A 25,500-nucleotide genomic window follows, 5' to 3' on the forward strand; every position below is an offset into this window, starting at 1 on the left:
CGTATTTGTGGGTTCTTAAAGGATATTGGTTGGCCGTATCTACTGAGTAGGCGGACGTGTTGTAGGAATTTGGGAAGAAGTGATCAAGACAGTAATGAAAAATTGTCCAATGAAAATTCAAGTTTATTTTTAACCACAGGAACAAAATACATATTTATTTTTATTTTAGTTCTGTCCGATCCGTTAAAAGCTACCCAATGCCAGTCGCGGTAGGTCATCTACACTATGTGTATTCTAGTTGAAATTATTAATTAAATCTAATCAATCTTGGTCCGTAATTCGTGGAGGAAATATTAATACATTGTTTAAATAATTGCGTGATCTATCTAATTGTGTAAACAAAATAATAGCTTCATTTACTGTTTACGACGATTGTTAAGACTCTCACGCCGTTGCGTGATTTTTGCGTTTATACTGTAATATTTTGCGAAAATGTTTATCGATATAGAACATCGTGAATTAAATCAAAATCGTGTAACTGTAGTGTTTATTTATGTGGATTAGAATATTTTATCGGATAAGTGATAGTGGTAAATGTATATTTGATCAATTTTGAGGTTCGTAAAGGTCATACAGAATTTTTTAATTATCATGGAAATGTTTCCAATGATCCCTTTTCTTCACGCCCAAGATCAAATTCTTTTTAACAAAATTTGCACAGTCCAGTGCCAGGCATCGTCCGAGATGAATTATATTGAGCGTAAGACATTTTCAATTTTTAGACGCTTTTTGATAAGCAGGATTTTTTTGAATCTCTGGACAATGTTTCCGTTTTAATTTTTCACTTTTTAATGCTTCACATCTGCTGCGTGGAATTCCCATTCCAGGTGTTGTTTTCGTCGTTGTCATCACCTCCAGAATGTAGTCTGTGAATGTTACCCTGGGCGCGAATAGTCGTAGTACCTTGGCTGTCTATATTCCTCCTGGTAAGCCTAAATTCAAATTTAAGGTTAATGTCCAGTATTATGTATAAATTGTTGTTTAGCACAATTTACCCAGACGATTGAGGTTGAGTGGTAGGTGATCTGTCAATATTGGTAGTAGTTCCACTGGTGCTAGGAGTATTATTTTGTCTCTCAGGGTTTCTACGAGGTCTTCCTGAGAAGTAACCTAGTACGTAATTATATATGCTAATGATGGGCGCAAAGATGCCCCACATGAAGCGGGAAAAGAAGCCGACATCTTGGGTGGTTGTTATAGCGGATGTGATGTTTGCCTAGAAAAATGAATAAATTGTTAATGATTACTGAGCGCACGGTGGTTTCATTTACTTACGTTTCTCAAGGGTAGAATTAAAATGACGGCAGTGGGGACCAATTCCAGTTCCAAGAGAGTTTTATTGTCATCCTGGTTTATGAGGTCTCTCCTGGGAAATGTTGTAGACATTGCAAAATGTGTGAATGGCAGTTCTATGTTTTGCACAACGTAAGTTCTTAATGCTCCCAAAGTACTAGATGCCTCAAACTGGCCCATATGTGGTTTCCCTGTAGGCAACCTGAACTGGATCCTCGCTATGCTAGCATCACTGGGTATTACTGTACGTGGCTTGGGTTGCTCCTGGTTTTGTTGTTGCTGTGCAACTTGTTGCTATAATATGTGAATATTTGTAGCATTAATTGTTGCTAGACTGTTTTATTGGAACAAATAGGCTTAATGAGTTTGTACCTGAAGTGCCAATTCTTTGTGCTTGCGTTCCAATTTATCCTGAGCGATTTGCTGCTTCACTTTCTCTCTCGCAGCTGTCTCTGCAGCTTTCTCTCGCATCCTCTCTTCATGCGCTTGCTTGATTTCCAAATCTTGTTGCTTTTGACGCATCTTTTGAACGTCACGGCCCATTCTACGACGTTCCAGCTCCCGTTCGCGTTCCTTGCGCTTTTCTTCCTCTTCACGTTGCTTCTTTTGCAGTTCAATTAACTGTCGTGCCCTTTCCACCCTTTCCTGAACACAATTAATTGTTTTTGTAATTTCAATAATTCCAAAATACATTAAATAATATATTTAAACATAGAATTTAGAAATAAATCATTTTTATACTTCTGCTGACAGTGCTGCATCTTTTATTGCAGTTTCAGAAGTGCTCGTTGTAGGTTCCTGAACTTTTTCTGTGCTGCCCGTTGTCTCTGGTGGTATACTTTCATTGGGGGTTGGACTATTGCTATTACTTTCAGTCTTAGATTCGGGGTTAACTTGTTCTTGCAAAGTCTCTGTTTCAGAGCTTGAAGATGCATTAGTATCTGGAGTCTTAGTAGCATTTGTAGCACTTGCAATTTTCTGTTCAACCTGTATTAAGTTAGTCGACGAATTCTTAGTTCCTTTACCTACTTTTGCCAGTACTCCATCAATTTTTATCAACAATTCAGAGGCTGTTGTGTTACCAGCAACAATTTCTAATGGACTGCCATTTTCTCCAATAAAAAACAAAGATGGTACTGGTACCAATTGATCTGATCATAGGTGTTAAGGAATGTAGTGTATTTTGAAAACATCTTTATGTATATAGAACTCAAAATCATTTCCAAGGCTTGAGTTCGGAAAAGGATACAAATTTGTGCAAAGAACCTATAGGTGTCGGAGCCACTTTCGAGTCTTATAGCAACAAAATCATCCTGTTGTAAACGTGATGATACCTCATCAGCACTGATAGCATTAGCGACTTGAACGGAGGTATCATCCTTTCCTATGGAGACACATTGTAAGTTCAAAATATAATAATACAATCATAACCAAACCGAGGATGTAATGTCATATATTCATAATGTACAACATAGAAATAAAAATATGCATGAATATACTCAATAGAAACGAACAGGTCATAATATAAGAACAAATTCGTGACACATAAGGTGAGAGAATGAATAAGCAGAAAACGGGGACAAGGTTAACAGTGACTTGAAACTCATAATGATAATTCTACTTCAATGTTTAAATATTTCATTAAAGTAAAATTGCTGGGATAGATGTCAAGATGATTGGTAGAAAGAAACGTCATAACAGTAGACATGAAAGAATCAAGGAAACTGTGTGCGAGTGATGAATCGATGCTGACATAACCTTCAAGAGCGAGTACACACCCTCGACGAATACGACGAAAATTGCTTTCCTGAACTTCGAGGTTGCTACAGCCTCGTTGATACTTCCTTCGAACCACTTCATTTTCCGAAAGAAGATTCGAACTGTGGATATTTGTCGCTCTGGAGTATATTCGGCCGCGGTGACGTAATATAAAATAATTTGTGATCACTGGAAATTTAATGCTTATGGTTGACGTTTCTCAAGTTCCTACCAAGCATCAGCATCGGGCGATTCTAACCTGAGACCAGCAGCGCCATCTTCGAGGCAAATTCATACGCGCGATATACACAGGTAAATAGTTCGTCGTTTAATCAGCGTTTCTCGCGTCTCTCGCGAATGAGAAAATTCAATTTCATTTTTAAATTGTCTTTCCTCTTTGATAATCTTTGATAGTGGTTGACATTTTTTGCAATATTATTATACGTAATTGGTATCATGTATGTGTAAGTGGTTAAACTGGGGAACATACATTTTTTGGATATTGGTGGAAGAATAAATTGGAGGCACTGTTGCTTTACATCAGTAGGTTATATTTTTTGGTCCTCTAAACATTTATAATATACACAACATGTAGTATAATATATATATATATATATATATATATATTTAGCATCATGTAATATTTTCACAATGTTATTCATAGTATATATTTTTTTCCTTATTATTATTGGCATAATCATACTGCCCACGATACTTTATTACCAACAACCCCAATTAGCGAATCAACAATGTGCGGTCGCAAGCCTACAAAACAATTCCCATACAAAAATACAAATTCGCTCGATATTTCTCCTTTATCTTTCTTCCTCCTTTTCTCTTGCCAAAAACTTGTACCTTTCCCAAAAAGCATTCGCCAGGACCACGGAAAATGTTACTTTTTTTTTTTTTTAGAGTTTACTGATCCCGCACGACCTTCATTTCACTTATGAAACCGTATTTAATATATTAATAGGTTTCGACAGGACAATCGACATAACTAAGATTTTTTTTTTCAAAAAAGACTTTTTTGTATAAATGGAATTTCCCGAATGATAATACGAGACGAAAGTCAATGAAATAAAACTTTCAGGGCTTATATTGCAAATTGACATTTATGAAATTCAGTATTACGGTACACCGGATTTACCGATACAATTTTGTTTTCTTTTTTTTCTCGTCTTACGCAGAAAATATTTATTGAGATGTGAGTTTTCAAAAAAAAAAGTCCTCGTCGATTGAATATTGAGTTTCTTATATCACGTCGAACTGTTGACGCGAAAAAAATGGATGGATACAAAATCAAAATTATCGAGTGCCCAAAAAAATCGAGAAAAAAGTAAAAATTTCAAGGACCTCGTTGATTTTTGCTCACAAAACGCGAGCTTGAAAAATTTTCAGAAATTACTCGCTCTTGGCAGTTCTATCTATCTATACATATATATTTATTTTCAAAATTCTTTCGAGTCGCAACTTTACATCACGTTAATCAATATTTCCCTGTTTCTGTAACAAAATCGAACAATAATTCCTTTTTTCTCCCAAATAATTTGACACTGTAATTTTGAGAAAAATTCGAAGTCGTTTCATCCAACATTTCGATGATTTGATATTCAAAGTGAAAACCTGCCTACTCACATGCATTCGGTAAATGGCTTAATGTGCGCTTAGACGTGACACAACTACGACATCAAAAATGCAACGTGATTTTCCCGTCGGAATTGCAAAGAAAGATTCATAAAAAGTGCACGAATAATTGACAATTTAAAAAAAATGAATTCTTTGCACGAAAATTACGGCTGCCGCTCGTCATAACTCGTGTATCATAATCATAGGATATAATTACGTTTGTTAAGGGTATATCGTTGTGTACGTAAAAAAAAAATACAAAACTCCGAAAATTTGTTGAAATTTTTTTTTTTACAAAACTCAATATTTTGTGAAAATAGCGAATTTAGAAAAATCAGTCATTTCTGACTTGTCCCTTATCAGCTTTTCATTCTTCACTAATACTTTGTGCTTAAGCATCGTTCCCTTGCAAGTGACGAGAAAATCTTTGTATCTTGTATAACGCTTAAGAGTTAAGGTACCTTAAAATTAGGTTAAGATTTATACCATACTCTCTAATTACGCCATTATTATTAATTAGTATCGTATTCTTTCATAGTAGGGGTGGAACGTGTCGTCTCGATTAAATAAATTTTACATACATAATATCTTTCCCTTCAACTTCTTCGCTTCAATCATGATTTTTTTTTTCAAAATTTTTAATCTCATTTCGTCTATCCAAGGGCTACGTACTTATATAATCCGCAATAGAGGCTAAACGGAATACGTTAAAAGGCTAATGACTTCGACAGAGTCGATAGTCTCAAAAAATCTTTTTTCTTCATCATTTCGCATCTACGAGATTATCGCATTGCTCTTATAATTTTGTATTAATTATTTAATTATGTTTATTCACCTTTCACGGTTTTCAAGTTCAATCGTTACTGGGGCGGCTGTTTTTATGTTCCGTACATTACGAAAATTTAATTAACATTGAAATTTAATTAAAAAATAACACATTGACGTGGTGATAAGAGGCTATTTTTCCCCCCATCAACGTCTAGTTTGAAATTTTTGTCTATTTGATTCACGTTTTCAAAATTTCATTTATCTCATACACCTTATCATTCGTCAAAATTTCCATCAGCCTCGTTAATACATTTTTAACATATTTTTATATTTTACGCGATTAGAGTTCCACGCATTGATCCCACCATATGCGACTCTCTTATCAACTTATTGCTTTCCGATAAAATCGTTTCCAAATTCGTAGCACGTTCGAGATTTTTTGTTCACGAAAATTTTCCTGGTGCCCCCTCTTTCTTTTTTTTATCATACTTTTTTTTTATCAAACACGAAAATTTTCATAATCAATACTCTCTGTATTGCTTATCCTACTCTTAATCAAAATTGTCCAATTTTTTTTTTTACATTTCTTCTCAGTGATGTCAACGCGCTAGAAATTTTTGTTTTAATGAAAATAAATAATTTCAGGAAAAAACATATACGGCCGCAATTCCGATATCAGATTCAATGATGAAATAATAAAAAAAGTGGCGTTGATTCGAATCTTTGGAAGTTCTGGAGGTTGCTCGAGCTCTTATCACTCGAAATAATATTTCTTTATCATTAAATTCTACTTGACTTGACAGTACAATTTAATCGTAATAATTCATCAACATCCCCAGTCATTCGTTGACGAAAATTTCTAATCTACACACCACGTGTTAACATCGACTTTACATTCTACTGTATGTTTTGTATGTCGTTAGGACAGTCTATATATTAATATATATATGTATATATAATATATTTTATATTTCTTTATGTATTTATATACATATATATATCTATGTACGCTTATAGGTTACGTCTAAAATATTCGTTACTTGTAAATGTCTATATCAAATATAAGTATGGCCAAGTACATGTACAGTATGAGAACAATATATTATAATATCATAATAGTAACCTTAGGTAAGAATGATTGACGCTAATTGAATTAGTTAATTGAGTATTCGAAAAAACTGACTAAATTCGCGAGACTCAACGTAAACTTATATGTGAAAATTGGTTATGTAGAAATAACGTAGAAGACGATAATGGAATATTGCGATATAAATATTGTGAATGACGCGTGTTAAAATTAGTTATAATTAGCAGGGATGTCGAATAATTTTTATTATATCATTTTCTTTTTAATTTGGCCAAAATTTCTTAGCTCCTCAGATTTTGATACTTTCATTAATCCGCTCAGAGATCGTTCTGTTGGGAAAATTTATGTGATTTATTTAGAAATTTTTTTTTTGGATACGTAAAAGACATTTTTTTTTGTAATGGAGGAATATACATTTTTTTTTCGATATTGTGCTTTTTTTGAGTATTCATTGATAATCGATGGAAGATGAACGGCGAGGAGAATCGTTTATCGCCATTTTAGCGTTTTTTTCTTCGTTTTCGTTTTTTAAATCTTTAGAATGAAAAATGTTAGTACCGTAATAAGTATGGCGATTACGGTGAGCGAGCGATACTCCCGATAAAAGTTTTTCAGTAGAAAAAAAAGGCAAACCGAGGCGCAGAATAGTAATTAGGCGAAAGCGTACCAGCACGCCTAACGACATTAGGATGAAAAATTATCTTTGGCCTGGACCAGCCAGGAGAAAAAAAATGGTTTATCGTAATTTCATTGCTTGGTGTAGATATTCTCATTTCTCGTTTGGAATAAATTTCGAATTTTTTTTCCGGACTTTTTTAAATTTCGCAAAAAGACTTTTGCGTTCCTTAGGAGTTATCTTAGGCAGGTCTATAGCACTTGGTTGAAGTTATAATTGAAAATTGAAAATTCGCGTACGAAATGGAAATCCTTATGGCCGTATAATAATAATAATAATACATATATATATTTATATGACGTAATATTTTCTCATATCATTTTCATACCAAAGTTTTCGCAATCTTACATGAGCTTTCGTTATCCGACCAGAAGTAAAGAAAAAAAACTTTGATAATATCTCGAAATCGCGAATTTCCCAAAAATCGGCTAATAGAAATCGTCATTAAATCGAAAAGACGCAAATAGACGATATAATTGTTATTCGCTAAATAAATTGCGATCTTCACGGGTCTGACAGTCACGACTGACCTTGGAAGAAAATGACAAAATTATTTTGCCAAAAGAAAGAGAGCAATCTCATTTTCAAAAATTGCTTTTTCCCAGACTCGTGGTACCTTCTTATCAACGATATCCGCGAATACCACAAATGGGCATTTTTGTGATTAATTGATTATAATCCCACAGGCAATGATAACGCGTTTACATGACACTGCAAAAGGAGATGCCATTGTCGAAGACTGATTGGATCACTGTGGTCTCCATGCAGAATGCACTGTCCTCGTACATGGTCGTGATTCTCTGCTGCTGGGCGCGACTTTCACTTTGGGATCTGGAAAACGTCAGCCATTTCAGGTGAGTCAAGGTAATACATGAGGGAAATTATACAAGGGTGGTAATGAGTAATTTGATTGGATTGGCTAGGGGGTTGGCATCCCTTTGAGATTCATATTGTATCTTGCAGGTTGTGTAAGGAGGGTCTCTGAATTATTTGGTCCTGGAAGCTGGAAATGACTTCAGGATCTGGACTATGTCAAATTGACTCACCTGACAGGTGGCGCACGTGGTCGTTGCGTCCTGGCCGCTTGCTTCCTGAGGGCTTGCTGATTTGACAGGCAGGTCGTGTCTCTCAGGACCCCTTGTTGTGGTTGTTGCTGTTGTTGCTGGTGAGGGGGTTGATTATTAATATGCTGCGCCCGCTGCCTTAAGTGGGTCAGAAATTCACGTAGCTCAGGTTGACTCGCCAGGAGGTCCCTGCGTGTCTGCTGGATGCTTGGAGTCGAATCTGACCAGGGTGGTGGTGGAGTGTGTGATCGTGTTATCACTGCATATTTGTGACACAGGTATTCCTCGTAGGACGGTGGTAGACCTGACTGTAACAGGTTAGCAGAAGCTTGGGGTTGAAGGATGAAACTTTTTTTGACCCAGGTCAAGGATGATATAATTTTAATGTGAGATCTAATTTTTCATGATTGATTTCATTGATTGATCACTCGCGAAATTCATCTGTACTATTAAGTGTGGGATGGTCTTATATGCTATACAGGTACAGTAGAACGTGATCTCGTATTGATGTTTACCACGCGGTGAAATGGGATTTCACGTGCTTTTTATGAAATTTTAAAGATAATTCTCTGGAGTAGGAAAAATATTAGTTTCATAGTTCAACATCAGCGCACGACCCCGTACGTGTTCCTGATAAATTTTAAGTTTAAATTTCGTCCCTACGTGATCTTGGAGTTTGCTCGCTCGTGAACTCTGACACTTAATACACAATTTTTCAAGGGTCTCGTAATCAGGATTCGACCCACTGTATTAATAATTCAAGAGTAGGAAACATAAATGATAAAGTAAAAAGTGACAAGCAGGGACAAAAATAGTGAAACTGTAAGAGATTTCTGATGAATAAATAATATCGTATGTCAACTTTAAGAGCTGTCAAGTTTAAGATACGACTGGAAAGGATCTAAAAGCAATTTCGTAATATCCCTAATGTTCTGTTCTTGTCTCTTGTAAATCTATACTAACATTCGGTTTTATCCATTTTCTCATTCTGGAACGATTTTGCCTGTAGAACCTAACTTATTCACAAGTTGGATAGCTGACAGCTATTAAGGATCAGAGATAAAAGAAAAAAGAAAAAGCAATCAGAGAGAGGGAGGTGGAAAAAAATTAATTCGAAAATTCATCCAATCACATTCGTTAATTGATTTCTAACCAGGAGTATAAATATATTCTTTTCAGTAACTATGGCTCTGAGTTCGCTGAAATTACATCAGAACATATATATATATATATATACATATAATATGATTTAAGAAACGCCAAACCTCATAGCCAGCTACAAGGGAATTGTCTATTGATCGATACGAATCGAATTCAACACGATCGAACGATCGTTGTTCATTCTCCCATACATATATATAAGACGATATAAAGACCTAAATAAAACCAAGAACAACTGAAAAGAATCCTTCGCGTTAGTGATGCGACATTTGCTGGGACGTGGAAAAGGAAAACTTGGCTCGATTCAATTTCACGAGATGATTCCCTTATTTTATTTTACTTAGTTCTATGGGAGTCTGGTGCCATCATTTTTCTCTCTCCCCCACCTCTCTCTCTCTCTCTCTCTCTCTCTCTCTCTCTCTCTCTCTCTCTCTCTCTCTCTCTCTTTGTCTCTCTCCAGAACGCCAAAGAATTTCTGAACGGACCTGTACCTTACGCACCCTTTCTGTTACCTCCTGTTTATCCACACCCACTGCTCACCATGGACTTTGAATTGCATTTTTTGATCACCCCTTAACTGGAATATCATAAATAACGGAGTCTCTCATTGTCGCGTCTCAATGATTTATTTGGATCATTTTCAATAACCTACAAGGATCTTTGAGATTGAAAAAGAATCCGAATTGAAACAGGTATATTTACCTATAGTATATATATGTATATAGACTCAATGAAATTTAGCAATCCCATTTACACGACTTTCATTAAATATATATAGGTATATACTAAATAATTAAATTAATGGAAATGTCGAAAAAATAGAGGCTGTCAGAAAAAAAAGAATTTTATATCCTTTCATTCCGAAATCCCAATACCGGCAATGAATCACGAGGTTTCGAAATTTCGTGAAATACGTTTCCTCAATTGTGCAATGGTTAGGGGTCGATTCCACCCCTTCGATCCTTCCTCGGCCACGACCCTCATCCTTCGCTCCTCGCCTGAAAGTCACATTATGTAAAGCGTATACTACTATTGGGTCCAACCTCCTACGGGCTTGTCTGGGTCACATTTGAATTTCCAAAACCGCCCCTAGTCGCCCTGGGACAAGGGCTGCTAAGGCTATTGAATAAATCTACAGTCGGAGTCACGGGGGTCTCTTTTATTTGGGCTTGAGAATCGCCGAATCAGCCAGCGCATAACTTGCCAACCACTTGGTGCCGCACTGAATTTTCCAAATTGAATTGCGCCCTTTCGGGGTTTTTTTTTTTCCTTTTTTCTTTCCATTTTATTTCCCGTACTGTTTTCCTTTTTTCGTTTCCCTTATTTTAGCTATTCAACAGTTCGCGTACTTATTTACATATTGTACGTAATTCATATACGTACGGTATATTACATGCGAAAGTACCTGAACAAAGGGATGCCGTGCTCCCCCTGGAGGGGGATGAATTCATAAATGAAATTAATTTTGATTTTATGAAGAAAATTCAAAACTTCTTAATCACGATCCGACTCAGGTATGTTAATTAGTGGGTATAGATAATTAGCAGAAGCCGATCGGGTTGCTTGTTTCTCATTAATTAAACAATGCTTCGATTATTATGGTGATTTATGTTAATGATAGAATTTCAGATTGTTGACATACGTGGGACCTATTATTATTATTGTTATTGAAAGTTATGCTATGTTAATTAATGAAAATGTTAGGATCTATATTGAAAGTGGGATATACAGGGTGTTCGGACTGTTACTAGCCAGCATTATTTTTGTAAATAGAATATATTAGAAAAAAATGATAGAGGAAAAAGTAGTACCGCTTTTTTATGCGCAACACAATGACATATGCATTTTTGTTTTATTTACATTATTTTGATAGAAACGAAGGTGACCTTCAATTTTTTTAAATGGAATGCTATACATTTTTTTATGTCGTACGAAAGCGTTTGTCAAGACGAATTCATCCGTCTGCTACACGATGACCTTCAAGGTCATGCAAGGTCAGAAATGGAAGAAACAAATTGAATATTGCTTACCAATGTCTTTACAAGTATTCCTTATTGATAAAAATCGAAAGATGTTGTCATTCACTGTCAATACGCAATTTATAGATTATTGGGAAGATCTGCCACTATCCATTACGCAAGGTATGTACTTCCAACAAGATGGGGCCCCACCACATAACAGTAGAATCGTAAGAAATTATCTTGACGACATATTTCAAAATCGATGGATTGGTACATACGGACCTGCCAAGTGGCCTGCAAGATCTCCAGATCTATCACCTCTGGACTTTTATTTATGGGGTACTATTAAAGAACTAGTTTACGAGACACAGCCCAGTGATATAAACGACTTGAAAACCAAAATAACACAAGCATGTGGATTAATAGCTGGGACCACATTAGAAGAAGCTATTAAAAACGTAATTAACAGAGCCGAAATGTGCATTCGTGCGCAAGGAAGCCACTTTGAACATTTGCTGTAGCCTCATTAATAAAGAATACTTGTAAAGACATTGGTAAGCAATATTCAAATTGTTTCTTCCATTTTTGACCTTGCATGACCTTGCATGACCTTGAAGGTCATCGCGTAGCAGATGGATGAATTCGTCCTGACACACGCTTTCATACGACATAAAAAAATGTATAGGATTCGATTTAAAAAAAATTGAAGGTCACCTTCATTTCTATCAAAATAATGTAAATTAAAGAAAAATGCATATGTCATTGTGTTGCGCATAAAAAGCAGTACTACTTTTTCCTCTATCATTTTTTTCTAATATATTCCATTTACAAAAATAATGCTGGCTAGAAATAGTCTGAACTCCCTGTATATACGCATTCTTTGAACGTGGACGAAAAATTTTGCTAATTTACGCGAATATTTTGATTTCCAGAATTTCGTCGAGTAATGCGAATTTCTTTTTTTTTTTTCATTCTTCTTTCCGGTTCACCCTATTGAAAGAGAATTTTGTACGGTGAATTTTTGTGCTACGGTGAAATATTAAAGTGGTCGTTATTTAAATTAAGCGATGCGTTTCATCGATGGAAACAAGCAGCAAAGTCTTTTTGCAATAGCGTGATAAGGACGTAAGAGCCATACTGCAGGGTAATTGAAAGACTGCGTATTGATACGTACTTGGAGTGAAAGATAAATTTTACGAAATTAGACGCCTTATACGTGCAATTTTGAGAGATTGTGGACCAAAGAAAAAATTACTATTATTCGAAACTGGCAACTTGGGGGTAGTTGAAATTTTTTGACGAAGAAATATTCGATTCAATTCAATTCAAATACATACTGGGTGACCTATAATCATGATATCATGATAATTAATGTTACCAGTTCATTTGCTATTTTGAATTTATTTGCTTTTTTTTTTCATTCTCCTCGGCCCAGTGCACACGATTGGAGGCCATTGCAAATTATTTTTTATACGTTCTCGTTTCTTTTTAAAGCAGCGGTAACCTTTGACACGATACCATTTTGATCTAATCAAGCATGAATTTTGGGAGCCTGTCATAGGCTTTAAATAGAGGGTGAATAATCTGTCGGATTTCCTTCATTTATCTGCCTTTTTTGGGGATTTATCGCAAATCGCCTATACAGGAATTCGCGCGTGTAGACAAAAATTGACGTAATAACCGCAGTGGACACGAGGGCATTTTTCAGGCTCGTAAAAAAAAAAGAGAAGAAAAATTGTCTATGTAAATTGGTCTGAATTTTTGGTGTGAATGAGTGAAAATGAAAAGCGATATATGTATATATACATATATAAGTACATACATAAGTTTGGTCATATTATAGAACGTAGCTATTTAAAGATTTTACAATAATTTACGTAAAAACAGTTTAGAATAACCTAATTCAAATTTTCCAAAAAATGGTATGATGAACATCGCATTTATTTAAAGTCTATAATTTTCGAAAAACTATTAAAAAAAAACAAATTTTACGACAGCCATTAAATTACCAAATTTTTTAAATTCAATGTAAATAACCCATTTCGACGCATGGCGTCGCGACGTTAAGACATAAAGTAGAACGAAAGAAAAGCGCCTGGAAAAAAAAAACAAAAACAAAAATTCTATTCGAACACTTTTTCCTACACGCGCAAACATTCAGCGGCTGTTTCTATGAGACGTTAGCTATAGGTATACAGCCCCAACAGGAATTGGAATTGGGAATAGTTGCGCGGGAGCTGATTCCAGAGAATTTATGTGCGTCCCGGCGCCGACAAACTGTGGAGACGTCGGAATATGAGAATACTTCCCTTTGAGTTAGCCACTAGCTTCCACTGTCTCCTCTAATACGGATCTACGTCACTTTACGTAATACTCCGGATGTGTCCCAGATAGCCGGATCGAGAAAATGGGAAAAAAGTTTTTTAACGAAAAAAAAATTTCACGCTCGCTCAAATAATAATAAATCCCGAAAACTTTGTCCAACTACCAATTATTCCTATCAGTACGATTATTACCCTCAATAAACAATTTCCTTCATATATGCATATTAATAAAATTTATTATTAATACTGACAGTAGGACAAAAAAAATGCATACAAACAATCAGTGCATCGTTCACGCACCTGCCACATTGCTACGTCATACGTCGGAGGCGGTGACGTCATCGACGGAATTTTGTAAACCGGTTGAGGTCGATTCTGTCCATTGACCTGGCTGCTACTCATCCCATTGACATTTCTGTTAGGCGATTCTTGAACGGTTGAGTATACAGCTTCCGGTATAGTATTTTCCCGTATACCGTTGCCCGATACCACGCTCGAGCCGGAGTCTGTAAAAAATGATAAAAATTCACACCGGAAGTCGATTATAAGAATTGTGATAAAATCGTCATATCAATTATTGTTACAAGCTCGTATGGTCTTACCTATGTATGTGTAATGGGAATCCGACCTCTCGGCACTTCGCGTTCTTCTAGATGAGTTCAGCCGCTTCTTTTGTTTACTCGTGTGCTTTCCAGGCTGTCTTTGCTCCGTGACGGAACTGGTACTTCCGGTATCCGGTGTTTGTGGCTTCGGCGCTTCTTCCTCCTCCGTTTGTTTTTTGCCGCCGCGCACTTCCGACTTCGACTGCTTCGACGTCTTCGGTATCAAGATCGTAAGATTTTTCGTGGAAATAGCCGTCATGCCGTTTCGCGATTTCGGCAAATCCAAAACCACTCCGCATCCGCAGATCGGAGCGCTTTCATTAGGCATCCTGTAATCAGATAACAAGCAAGGATGGGAGCACGTTATTTTACATTAATTAAATCCATGATGACGGTTCGTATAGTTTGGTACCTGTAAGGCGTGAGTGTTAATTTTAAAATTATTTAACCTAATTTACCCGCCTATTAATATGAAGATTCGGATAATGAATTTTAATGTAAATCATTTGGTTAGGTCTTTGATAACGGTGAACCTTGAGATCTAATTTCCCTGTGTCATTACAAAGTATTAAGAAGGCAAATTTCTATTAGGGCGACTGACTGTGTAATCGAATATACAGACAGCTCGAAGGGGTCGTTTTCTTCTTCGCTTATGAGGGTTAGGAAAATTCGTTGACTTTTCGCTAAGTGGATATTAATGCTTTCGTCTTACGTTTAACTCGAGCATTTTGAGTGTTGCTGGTGCTCTTAATTCATTTTGTATGCTGGGAAGTATAGTGTATATATATATATATCTTTTCTTAATACACTGTGCTTCCAATATGCAGTTTAGAAAAAGCGCAATCTGCTGACGACTCGTGATAAGAAAAGATTAATAACAAAGACGACGTGGCCAGTAGGTCAGACAAATATACAGACGCAAAGAGGTAAGGCGAAGGACAAATGCGAATAGTGGAAGTTTCAAAATTCGTCGCAGGATGGCAGTGCTTGCCGATCAGTACTCGAGGGGGAGGGAGCACTGATTGGTACGCGGAAGGATGTGTAAGTGCGAAGCTTCAGTCTTCCGAGAGCCGATTTCCTATATCGATCTCTAGTACGCCGCGTACTTTCCTTCTTCCTTCCTTCTTCCTCTCTCTCTGTATCTCTGACTTGTCATTCATTGATGATTCTTCATCCTCTTCTCGTCTGTCTGCTGAGGTATATTCACTTGATTATTTACTTTTCTCTCTCTCTGTGTTACCTGTCTTCCCCCTTTCTCCCGCTGGGCTATACCTCCTTCGCGATATCACCTTGTTGTCACAGCCAACTCCGCAGTAAATACGCCAAGACGGTTTGAGCAGTGGGGAGTCACGGGTTGGCGTCGGCATCCCTTACTGCGCTCTCCAGGGCTCCTCTAGGTTCACGTCAATCTGCGTTCGCACGTGCTACTCCACTTGGCCTACGGGTGCCACTTTCCAGTCACCTGGCAACTTCTAATCACCCTCCGACGGGAAGACTTTGCGCGCTGATCGACGGTTAGCGGGACTCGTCTTCGGAGGCGAACGGTGCTTCCTGACGTCTAACCTGCCCTGGCCGAAGACTTGCGGCGGGCAGTGACGGAGGTTGTGAGCGTGAATTCAAGATCCCCTGAGGATCTTCCGACTTCGGTCGGCTGCTGCTGTCAGTCTCATCCTTCGCGGCCCTCTCGCCCTTGTATTAACGTTGGGCCCGATTTCGTGTATTTCGCACCCTAAACTGCTTAATCCGGTCCTCTGCATTTACTTTATCTTCACTGTGATCTCTGTAACTATTCCGTATTATCACTATCGTCATCATCATCATCCTTAATATTTTTTGCTTGGAGCCTTCCATCCATTTCGCCCTATCCCCTAAACGCTTCAACCTTTACCCCCATTTCCAAAAAAAAACCGTAATTCAGTAACCCAGTCCGCATCACGATCGTTCTTTACCGCGTGCAAAAATCCGCGTACCGACCTAGTCCCGATAAGCAAACAAGTTCTCCATATCCGAAAATCCGCGTAATGCAAAAATAATCGCCCCAGTAATCAATTCATCTCACGAACTGATTTCAGCCGTCGAATCACGTCCTGGACCCGCAATGACGTAAAATTGAGAATAAGACAAGGACCAGACGCAGCATCCAGGACGAAGATCCAGTGGTAAGTGACCTTTTTTTTTCTCTCTTTTTCCTCCACTCGTGGTAGACGTCCGTATAAGCGGCCATCCCGAAACTCTTGAAAAGAGTCGAAGGGGGCCGGAAGGAAGGGAGGGTAGGCTGGGAAGAGGCCCGAGACTGCTGCCCGATATTTCATCCCGGGAACTAGCCGAGATAAAAAGTGGAAGGCACGCCCACCCCTTCCGTCCTCGCGCGCAGCTTCCTTCCTGGGATACGGCGACGCTGGGCTTGTATACCGTATATCACTATATATTCAGATACATAAGGAGCGACGAGTACACTTAATTTCTTTAACCATCTTGAACCCCTAGTGTACCCGGGGTAAATACAATTGAAATTTCGTGAAATAGAACAGCGAGGGGGTTTAATGAAATTTCTTGGAGTGGATTCTGACAAGTAAAATAAAAAATTGGGATTTTGTCAATTTTGCGAATGAAATAAATATTATACGACCTAAAAGGGCTGGCTTTTAATCATCGAACAGAAATAACTCGCTGTTGATACTGGATTTCTGGGCGACGGCTTGAACGACCTGGTGGCGCGTATAGTCGAAATGATTTTACCAGTAAAACGGGGGGGGTCCTATTTCAAATCCTATGTGAAACCCGATACGATTTCCAGAACCCATGAAAATCTAAGGCGAAACACGAGTGGAATTACGACATGGAAATAGAATTACGTGCTCTGTTGCGAATTGAACGCTCCCAGGTATCTACCCCTGTTACCTGCACGCGGACTCTTCACGACAAAGTTCTCATATTCTATCCCCATTATTCATCTCCTTCGACCCAGATCTCCCGTAGGGAACAGCCACTCTCGAATCTCATTCGCGTGAAATCAGCCGTGCGCTATTCCAATTGCTGGTCTAATGAAATTTTCGCAGGCCCCGAATGGGCACCCTGTTAATTGGAGTCTGACAAGTAGCACGTGCCGTTGAAAAAAATTTTTTTTTTAACCATTGCGAAAGACCCTTTGGGAATTTACGCGGACTTTGTGTAGAGAATAAAAAATTGTGTTGATTTTTTGCATTGAGATTTTTTAATTTTTCCAACCTGAATAATCATAATAAAGTGACACTTTTTTTTTTATCCAATTAGAAATACATTTTTTGTATCGTACTCAAAGTCAATTAAGACGACCGGGTATCCTTTCATTTTTACGAAAAATGCCTTGATCCGATCTTACGTTAAAAAGTCCTTATACGCGCAATCCCTATTTTTGTGTAAATCCGAAAGTAAAAAATCCTACTTTGATCCCTGATCCGTCGAATGTTCATCCCCTATGGAATGGAAAGTTAGAAGGGTGAACCAATATATTCCTACCTCGTAGTACGAACGGTTAAATCAAATATTAGTTTATCAAACAATGAGCTCTCGGATGATAACGAACTGAAACTGACGAGGATAATTGTAATAGAAATTTTCATTAAAATTATATCAAGATCTGCGTGAACAATGGAAAGACAGAATTTCGTGAACACGTTAAATTCAATATAAATGACGTGTCTAATGACGCCGTTGGAAACGAATGACAATGAACGATAAAACAATTGCCTCAATGGTACCAACATCCCTCTGAATAATAACCGCGATACAATAAACAGCCAAAAGTCGGGTAAGGGGCGTCGGCGGAGGGGGGCTGTTCGAAAGGGATTATTTGAGGAATCCAGAGTGAGGTATAAAGTTAGTCGAGCCTCAGTGGGACATTATATGATTAATCTGACAATTGTACGAAGAGGGTACGGGGCGCAGACGGTGGCGGGGCTGACGGGAAGTTTACGAAAGTTTTAAATGAAATATAATTTAGCCAACGTTATTCCTTCATAATTACTCTTCGATGTGATTGCTTTTGCCAATCTGAGATGAACGGCAGAATTGTGGGTAGGAAGACGTACAAATGTAGGAGGATTACGTTGAAATATAACTGTGTATTATGCAGTATAGTGACGTATATATATATATATATATTAAATACATTGAAATATGTAGGGGTGATACTAAAAATTCTGGCATTAGGCCACTGTTTGGAAATTAATTTTGGCAATTAGCCCATCCCCACGGGGGATGAAGTTTCACCGGAGATTCGGGCTCGTCTCGATATATCATATTTCGGGTTGGATCGGTCGGTATACAACGCAGTCCATAGATTTCTACTATACCGACCGAGAGAATGAGATGTACATGAAATTGCCGATTGACTACGGCGTTCAACTGCCGGTGGTTTAACCCGGTGCCGGATTCTCGAATCAGATAATAATGGTATACGGAGAGAAAGGTAAAACTGGTACCGATCTTCGTGAGAGGGCGAATGGAAGATAATGGCGGAATAATTTAAATGTACTCCGGTGGTATCCTTCGGGTTTATCAGTAGGCGTGTAATGAATGCGGATAATACGTTTAGACGTTTTATATATTTTTTATTTTTTCGGGAGAATTTGGAGACCCGTGGTTAATTATAACGTTAAACAATGGCTGGAACTAAAATTACGGTTATAATTCAAAAGAGGGTAAAAGTACCTTTTCGGTTAAGCAGACAATTGCTACGGGCTAATCTACGTTCATTTCTCGCGATCCTGGACGACTATTAATTTTCGTATTATTTTATAGCCTCGGATTATCAGATGAGTTTGGACAAATTTCTTTTTGGTCCGATCAATATCGTCGGGAAATTTTAACCTAACCTAACCTACGTCACATGGTACATATCGATCGCACAATTATTGGCTGATTTAAGTTTTCAATGATTTTACTATGAAATATTATCCCAACAGCTCCTTATTCGACTATCAAGAATTTATAGCATGACGTCACCTCCGTTCCGACGCGATATCCGGTCTGTTGCTGATATCCATTGCTCGCAGACTTTATAGGGGCTATAATACTAGAATTACGTTTCGCTTTAACAACCGCAATATGCTCGGTCGCATGCGTTTACTGCTGTTCGAGGGGGTGGTTGGGGCGAGAGGGGGGAGAATACCACTATGAGTTTTCACAGGACGGTAAACGGCCGGTGGTAAATGTCACGAAGCACATTTTTCAGTGGACCAGTCAACGGGGTGGTAACGGTTGAAGGGATGCTGAAATTCTTTCTCGCAGGGGTGTCTTCATCTCTTCAAAGCTTACTCCCGAGGATGACGATTTTCGGGGGGGGGGAGGGGGGGACAAGTAAAGGCACGAGATGAAGAAAAAAAGGGGGAAACGAAGGTAGGGAACATGTTCTTCGGTAAACATTCGACGGGATTTTTCAAATACAAATTTTTTGCACTTGTTTTGAGCATCAAGACGGAAGTTCGCGAAATGTCGCGCGAGTCAAAATAATTTTTTTTCAAAAAATAAAAAATAGTAGTAAGGGAAATGTGTCCGAGACGGCATAAATTATTCTACGTCTACAGGCTCCCACGTCACAAGGCACGTCATATACCTAAATCTCTTATCATAATTCATATCGCTGCTGAAAAGTGAAATGCAAGAAAAAAAGTTGTTTCGCGCCGTTATAGTGTTTTTTTTTTTTGGAAATTTCACATTTTTTTTGGCCCTTTTGTAATTTTTGTATTTTTCACTAAAATCTTGTATCAACCCTTTCCGCGTCGCTGGCAAAGGGGTGAAGTATCAAGTTTCGTCGTTAGCGATCACGAAGGGAGCCTCTTTTTGTTTCAACTTTTTGTCGACGTTCTGGTGACTTTACGAGGTACCATAAACTAACCCCTATGGACCCATGTTATCCCACGTGACTCCTGGCGGCCTTGAATACACGACGTTTACTATACCTATGGACGTCGTTGCGAAATATCATTGGGCAAACGTCGTTTTTTCGTGGTTCCACCGGACGCGAGCGAAGGACCGTAGGAAAGGAAGGATAACACGTAGTTCGAAAGCTCGAAAGCTCAGGAGTTACGAAAATCAGTGTTCTTTCTTGGTTGTCGACCATATGCACGATAACGTACCCACCGGGCACCGTCTTTCGAATTTGGTAACACGTGTACGCGGGAGGCCACCCGATAACGGCTGCGACGGTGGGTGGTACGCTTCATTAGAAAATTAACGCCTCTCTTTAATCAGCGACGCCATTTTAATCTTGAAAATTACTCATTCTCCATCTCTTCGACCCGACCGCGGGAGTCTGCGTCAAATTCGTTCTCTTTAATCTTTATTTTTTTCCCTCCTCATCCCCATCGACCACCGACCCCTCTATTTAATGCAAAATAATTGTCATGGAATTACTCGCGATCACACTCTGTATTATTATATATACCAGCTTATACATTATATCACAGTAATTATTTCTGTAACAGTCGCGGTATCACCTGTACTCTTGGTACTGGCATCTATTATCTAACGCGAACCGTGATATCTCATATTGAATAGTACAATCCATTCGACCGCATATCCTTATTAGATTGTTCTGGTATACTATACTGTGTATAGACATATATATATATTAATGTTTTCACGCCGATGGACACTGGTCAGTTTCGAGTAATACGGAAATCAAGAATACAATAAATATCGGTATAATATATATCTCTATTCGAAAGCATGCATAGATATTCGATACTATAATCAACCGGAAATTGAAACTGTATTTTTATATGGGAATCAGCTGAAATCCGGCTATGGACGTAGAGCATTGAACAGCATGGTTAATATTTAATCAGACGTCACGTGCGTTTGTGTGGTAATATATATATATATAATTGATAATAATAATAATATGTTCTATGATCGACTTTTTATGGATTCATGCAAGTGTCTTTTTTTTTGCTTTGAAATATGTGAAAATAATTACACACTTGTGTGTTAAAAGTGACGACTGCCGCAGAAACTGAAACAGGGAAGTAACACACTTGGATTTTCAGCGTTGGCGACCGTAGTACAGTTCATTATGGAGATTCACGGTGAACGAGCGAGTGGGACGGAGATAGAAAGACGTGGATTAAGCGAGAGTGAGAGAGAGAGAGGGAGCAGAGCAGCAACGGAGCCCAAAGACCCAGGCGCATCCGGGTCACACCGGGTCAGGAATCAGTGACACCAGGGGGTATCGTGCCTCTATACCCACACCTAACCCTCCAATCCTCTAGACTCTCCTGGCAACACACCCCTTTTTCGAACTGGGTCACCTTTTACCCTTATTCCCTTCTTCAGCGACACTGCCGCCGTATACACTCTGTGTCAGACGGTGGATACCAATACTTATCGCTCGACTATTCAGATCCCTCTTCCTCGCTGCAGCCAGGAAGAGCCAGTAGCGTGGGCTCGTTATTTCGCAATTCCGTTTCATTCGCTGAAACAATACGCGAAAAGCTTCGGGGGATGATTGTTCGACCCCCCCTCGAGGAAAATGTTCGAATAATACGATCTTGTTTTTTCTGGGGTTTTTTTTTTTTTTTTTGGTGCGAGAAAACGCGACGAGGCGAATTTCGAGAGAGAATTTTTGAGCGAATTCGACTTTTCTTTTCTAAGGGTGGTATCACTGCCTTCGGATATAGTAGTATCTGCGGGTTTTCAGTTACTTTGACGTTTTTTGCCATTGCCAATTTCATTGGGCGTTTCCCTCCTGCTATACGGTTCTTCGGATTCGAAGCTCTCCGGTCCATCGAGTCCTTGTGAATATTTTGAGGGTCGTTTCACTCGGAGGAGCCCGGCACTACTTTCAGCTACGTTTTACTCGTTTGATTATTGCGGGTATCGAGTCGCGCGCACTTGACTGAGGGAAGATGATCTCTTGTAATCTATAATGAGGGGTAGAGAGCTACGTCATCTTTTGCCTCGATAAACTCGAACCGCAGATAATGAAAGGTAAGAATCTTTTTTTGGCTTGAGTAAAATTATTTTTTCCGAATATTTGAAAAATTTGTATATTTAAATTTTGCCGGTTTTTTTTTTTTTGAAATGGTTTTTCTACGTGGACGTAGGTTTTGTTCGTCTGCGTGACGTAGCTGGCTCGAAATGTTTTTCTATATCTTTGTCTCTTACGTCCAAATTTACTCGAACGACGAAAAACGTGTTATCTGCGAGCTTTTCTTTTCTGTATGCTACTGCTACTGCGTAATACCGGAGAGATTGTCACGTCCTCGTGTTCCCACTACCACCCTTAATCGGTATCTCGGCGGCCATTTTGACTTCACATTAGCTATATTATCTTAAAGGTACTGTAGCTCATACAGTATGTATTATATGTATAGGGTACCAGTTACCTGCGCATTACAGGTTAGGTGCACCTGTACACTGGATATACTTTTAAAGCTCTTTTCGCTATACTTTTGTACTTTGTAGGTTAGGTTGAGTTTGGTTACTTCGGCTGATAGCACTTTAACCCTCTTTTATGGCGAATGCTATACCTTTACTTTATATCCAGTGTACCGTTGTATATCACTTGCTCGATGCGCTCTAGGTATCACGTAGATCGCTCGAGAGAGAAAAATTTCGAGGAATCAAGTCTACGGCGTTCACTTTGCAATTAACTGGTGCGACGTGTTAACGAGATTGATTAAGGCTAAGACGGAGAATCTAGTAATCAATGGATCGATCATTATCAACATTTTTTATAACTTTTGAAATTTTCATATATAATTTTAATTTCGACTTTTCATCGACTGGTATACCGTACTCGTAACGATTTTCGCTTAATTGAATTTTATATAAAATTTTGTTAACCACAATATCAATATCCCACGTTTTCCGTGACGTTCGCGGATATTTACGATCGAACGAGGAAATATATATATTTTTCCACAAGTTTCAAGGGTCTCGTTATCTAAGGATTTTACCTGGACTTTTCACTTTCCTAGGGTCATACCCGGTGTCAAGGGGGTCAATAATGATTTTCACGTGATATAACAACCCATTACCGAAACTTTTCGTCGTAACAGAAACAAGTGTCGGTATTTCCAAAGTTTGCTTTAGTCCATAGTACATTTTTTCTATCCACACAATTCTTATCATCCTCGGCCACGCGCTATCGATCCACACTGTCAATATGTACTCAATAAAGTATATAGGTATTATTTAACAAGAAAAAACTACCGGATGTGGATAATGGCAAAATCAAGATAACTTTTTTAACCCAAAAGTTGCCGGTCTGCGATGGATCGAACTGACGCGAAGAAATGTTTGTCACGAAAAGTTTCCCTTACCATCATTAACATATATATAGGTATACCCCCGGCTTCGTCTTAGAGAGGACAGAGTCCCGTCAGAGAGAGAAAGAGATAATGAGAGTAAGCGAGACAAGTATAGTAAAGAGCACGGTTCTCGTCATCCTGTCACAAAGTCCGGCGGGTTCCTGTCTTTTAACTTAGATGAGGAAAAAATGAAGTCGCCTCGAGCTATCAAAGTTAAGCTTTTGTTTAAGTCACGTAATTTGCGAATTTCATTTTAAATTTGGCGAAAGTACCCCTACGCGGTATTGCATTACGATTTGAATACGATTAAGATTGTACGTATTTTTGAAAAAAAATTTTGAATTTTTTTTCTTTCTTTAAACTCACGAATAAATATCACACGTGTGCGCAGCTATGCTTGTAACATATATTAACTGATTATACATAGTTAATTATTTTATGTTAATGTCACGCGCGGCAGGGGGTCGGGGATGACGCTTTTTTTTTTTTCTTTTTTTTTTTTTTTTCAGTTAAATTTGCATCTACAAAGAACTTCTAACGAGAATGAGATTTCATGAAAGAATTTTCAGGCGACGTCTCTTTTAATCGACGCTCCACAATGGACGCCGTCGGGATTGCCAGTCGTGAATAAAATATGACTTGCGCGAATAATAACTGTGGACTAAAGGAAGGTACGCGCGAATCCGTCAGGGGACAAGTTCCCAAGGAAGGACGTATCTCTGCATGTCCGTAATTTCCTGGCTGTTTTCAATTCATCGTCAGTTAGTATGTTCCGTTATTTTTTTTTTTTTTTACTTTTTTCTCCCCCTTTCAAAAACTTCTTTTTACTCCCTTTATCTTTTGCTTCTCTGAAACGTGGTACGAGGGAAAGATACGTGGTGCTTCGTAGGCGCCTTTGCATTACTATATATACAGCGACTAGATTAGAACCATATATATATATATATACACAGTGGGAAGATCTCAGTAGCGTATGCACCCCGAAATGGATCGGGCGCTATATTGGTCAGTGACAGCTACCTAATCAAAAAGGATCAGCCAGGATTAGGAATACTGAATGATGAAAAGTGATCTTGTTAACTCCTATGTATAGATATATATATATTCTCTCACTGTGTATATATCGCATGCATATATAATATACATCTATAGAACAGCTTAATTCATCTTGGTTATAATGAAAATCGTATCTTCGAGTCTTCGATCATATATTAAACTTTTGAAGGGGTATGTAAAGTGATAATAATTTTTTTTTTTTAAATTCCTCGATCATTTTCTGCTACACGTGGCACGGCAATAAAATCGGTATGGTTATTACGCGATTTCGTAATTTTTTCACCTCGACATAACCCACGTGTTACCGGCAAACGACAGTGAGGAATTTATCCCACTGGGTAATCGTGGGTTTCACGCGATTCGAGATATTCACCGTGGAGTTACGTAATTTTCTTGGCAGCTTTGTCAATGAGATCGTTACATACCGGGTGTCCGGAAAATATCAGTGGTACTTGTGGCTCTCTGCTTCCTGTGGGATCATTCGGGGGAGATAACAATGTCAACTGATTTAATCTGTCGATGACGAGTCTGAGGACTCTCGAGAGTGGTCCAGCGAGGGCGAACTCTCCCTCTGATAGATTTCTCTTCATTGCTGTAGATGCCATTGATAAGCTCTTGGGCTTCGAAACGAAGTCGGGTTATCGTTATCCATTTCATCTGGGACGGCGATGCTGGGCTTGTATAACGTATATCGTTGTATATTCAGGTATATAACGAGCTACGAGTACACTGAATTTATTCAATGAAATTTCCCGGATGGATTTTGACAAGTAAAACAGAAATTTTGGAAATTGCCTATTTCGCGGATTATGATAGAGTTTATGAGAC

The 25,500-nt window shown here is 38.3% G+C and overlaps 3 protein-coding genes and 1 long non-coding RNA gene across 4 annotated transcripts in view; 2 read left to right on the top strand and 2 right to left on the bottom strand.

Moving 5' to 3' along the window:
• Positions 1-459: 459 nt before the first annotated feature.
• On the bottom strand, positions 460-3,286 carry LOC107268409 (UBX domain-containing protein 4). Its single transcript, XM_015741160.2, has 7 exons — positions 3,072-3,286; positions 2,543-2,677; positions 2,035-2,444; positions 1,666-1,938; positions 1,276-1,587; positions 996-1,216; positions 460-932 (listed from the first exon to the last, which is right to left on the bottom strand). The coding sequence occupies exons 1-7, from the start codon at positions 3,151-3,153 to the stop codon at positions 797-799; spliced, it is 1,569 nt and encodes a 522-aa protein (XP_015596646.1). The 5' UTR covers positions 3,154-3,286; the 3' UTR covers positions 460-796.
• LOC112494468 lies at positions 3,232-8,305 on the top strand. The gene is made up of 3 exons (XR_003059885.1): positions 3,232-3,363; positions 7,895-8,072; positions 8,172-8,305. It is a non-coding gene; the product is annotated as an uncharacterized LOC112494468 (long non-coding RNA).
• The window catches only part of LOC107268410, a 29,915-nt gene continuing 8,362 nt past the window's right edge, over positions 3,948-25,500 (bottom strand). The window contains exons 2-5 of the mRNA XM_015741161.2: positions 14,321-14,649; positions 14,019-14,224; positions 8,255-8,580; positions 3,948-8,039 (exon numbers count right to left, since the gene is read on the bottom strand). Coding sequence (XP_015596647.1) covers positions 7,910-8,039; positions 8,255-8,580; positions 14,019-14,224; positions 14,321-14,648 — 990 coding nt within the window. The 5' untranslated portion in view covers position 14,649 and the 3' untranslated portion in view covers positions 3,948-7,909. The remainder of the gene's footprint in view (positions 8,040-8,254; positions 8,581-14,018; positions 14,225-14,320; positions 14,650-25,500) is intronic.
• The window catches only part of LOC107268412 (zinc finger and BTB domain-containing protein 4), a 32,041-nt gene continuing 23,001 nt past the window's right edge, over positions 16,461-25,500 (top strand). Inside the window, exon 1 of the mRNA XM_015741162.2 lies at positions 16,461-16,479. The gene's annotated coding sequence lies outside the window, so the exon portion shown is untranslated. The remainder of the gene's footprint in view (positions 16,480-25,500) is intronic.

This window comes from Cephus cinctus, unplaced genomic scaffold (genome assembly GCF_000341935.2).
Source record: "Cephus cinctus unplaced genomic scaffold, Ccin1 Ccin1_scaffold0542, whole genome shotgun sequence".
Taxonomy (NCBI): domain Eukaryota; kingdom Metazoa; phylum Arthropoda; class Insecta; order Hymenoptera; family Cephidae; genus Cephus; species Cephus cinctus.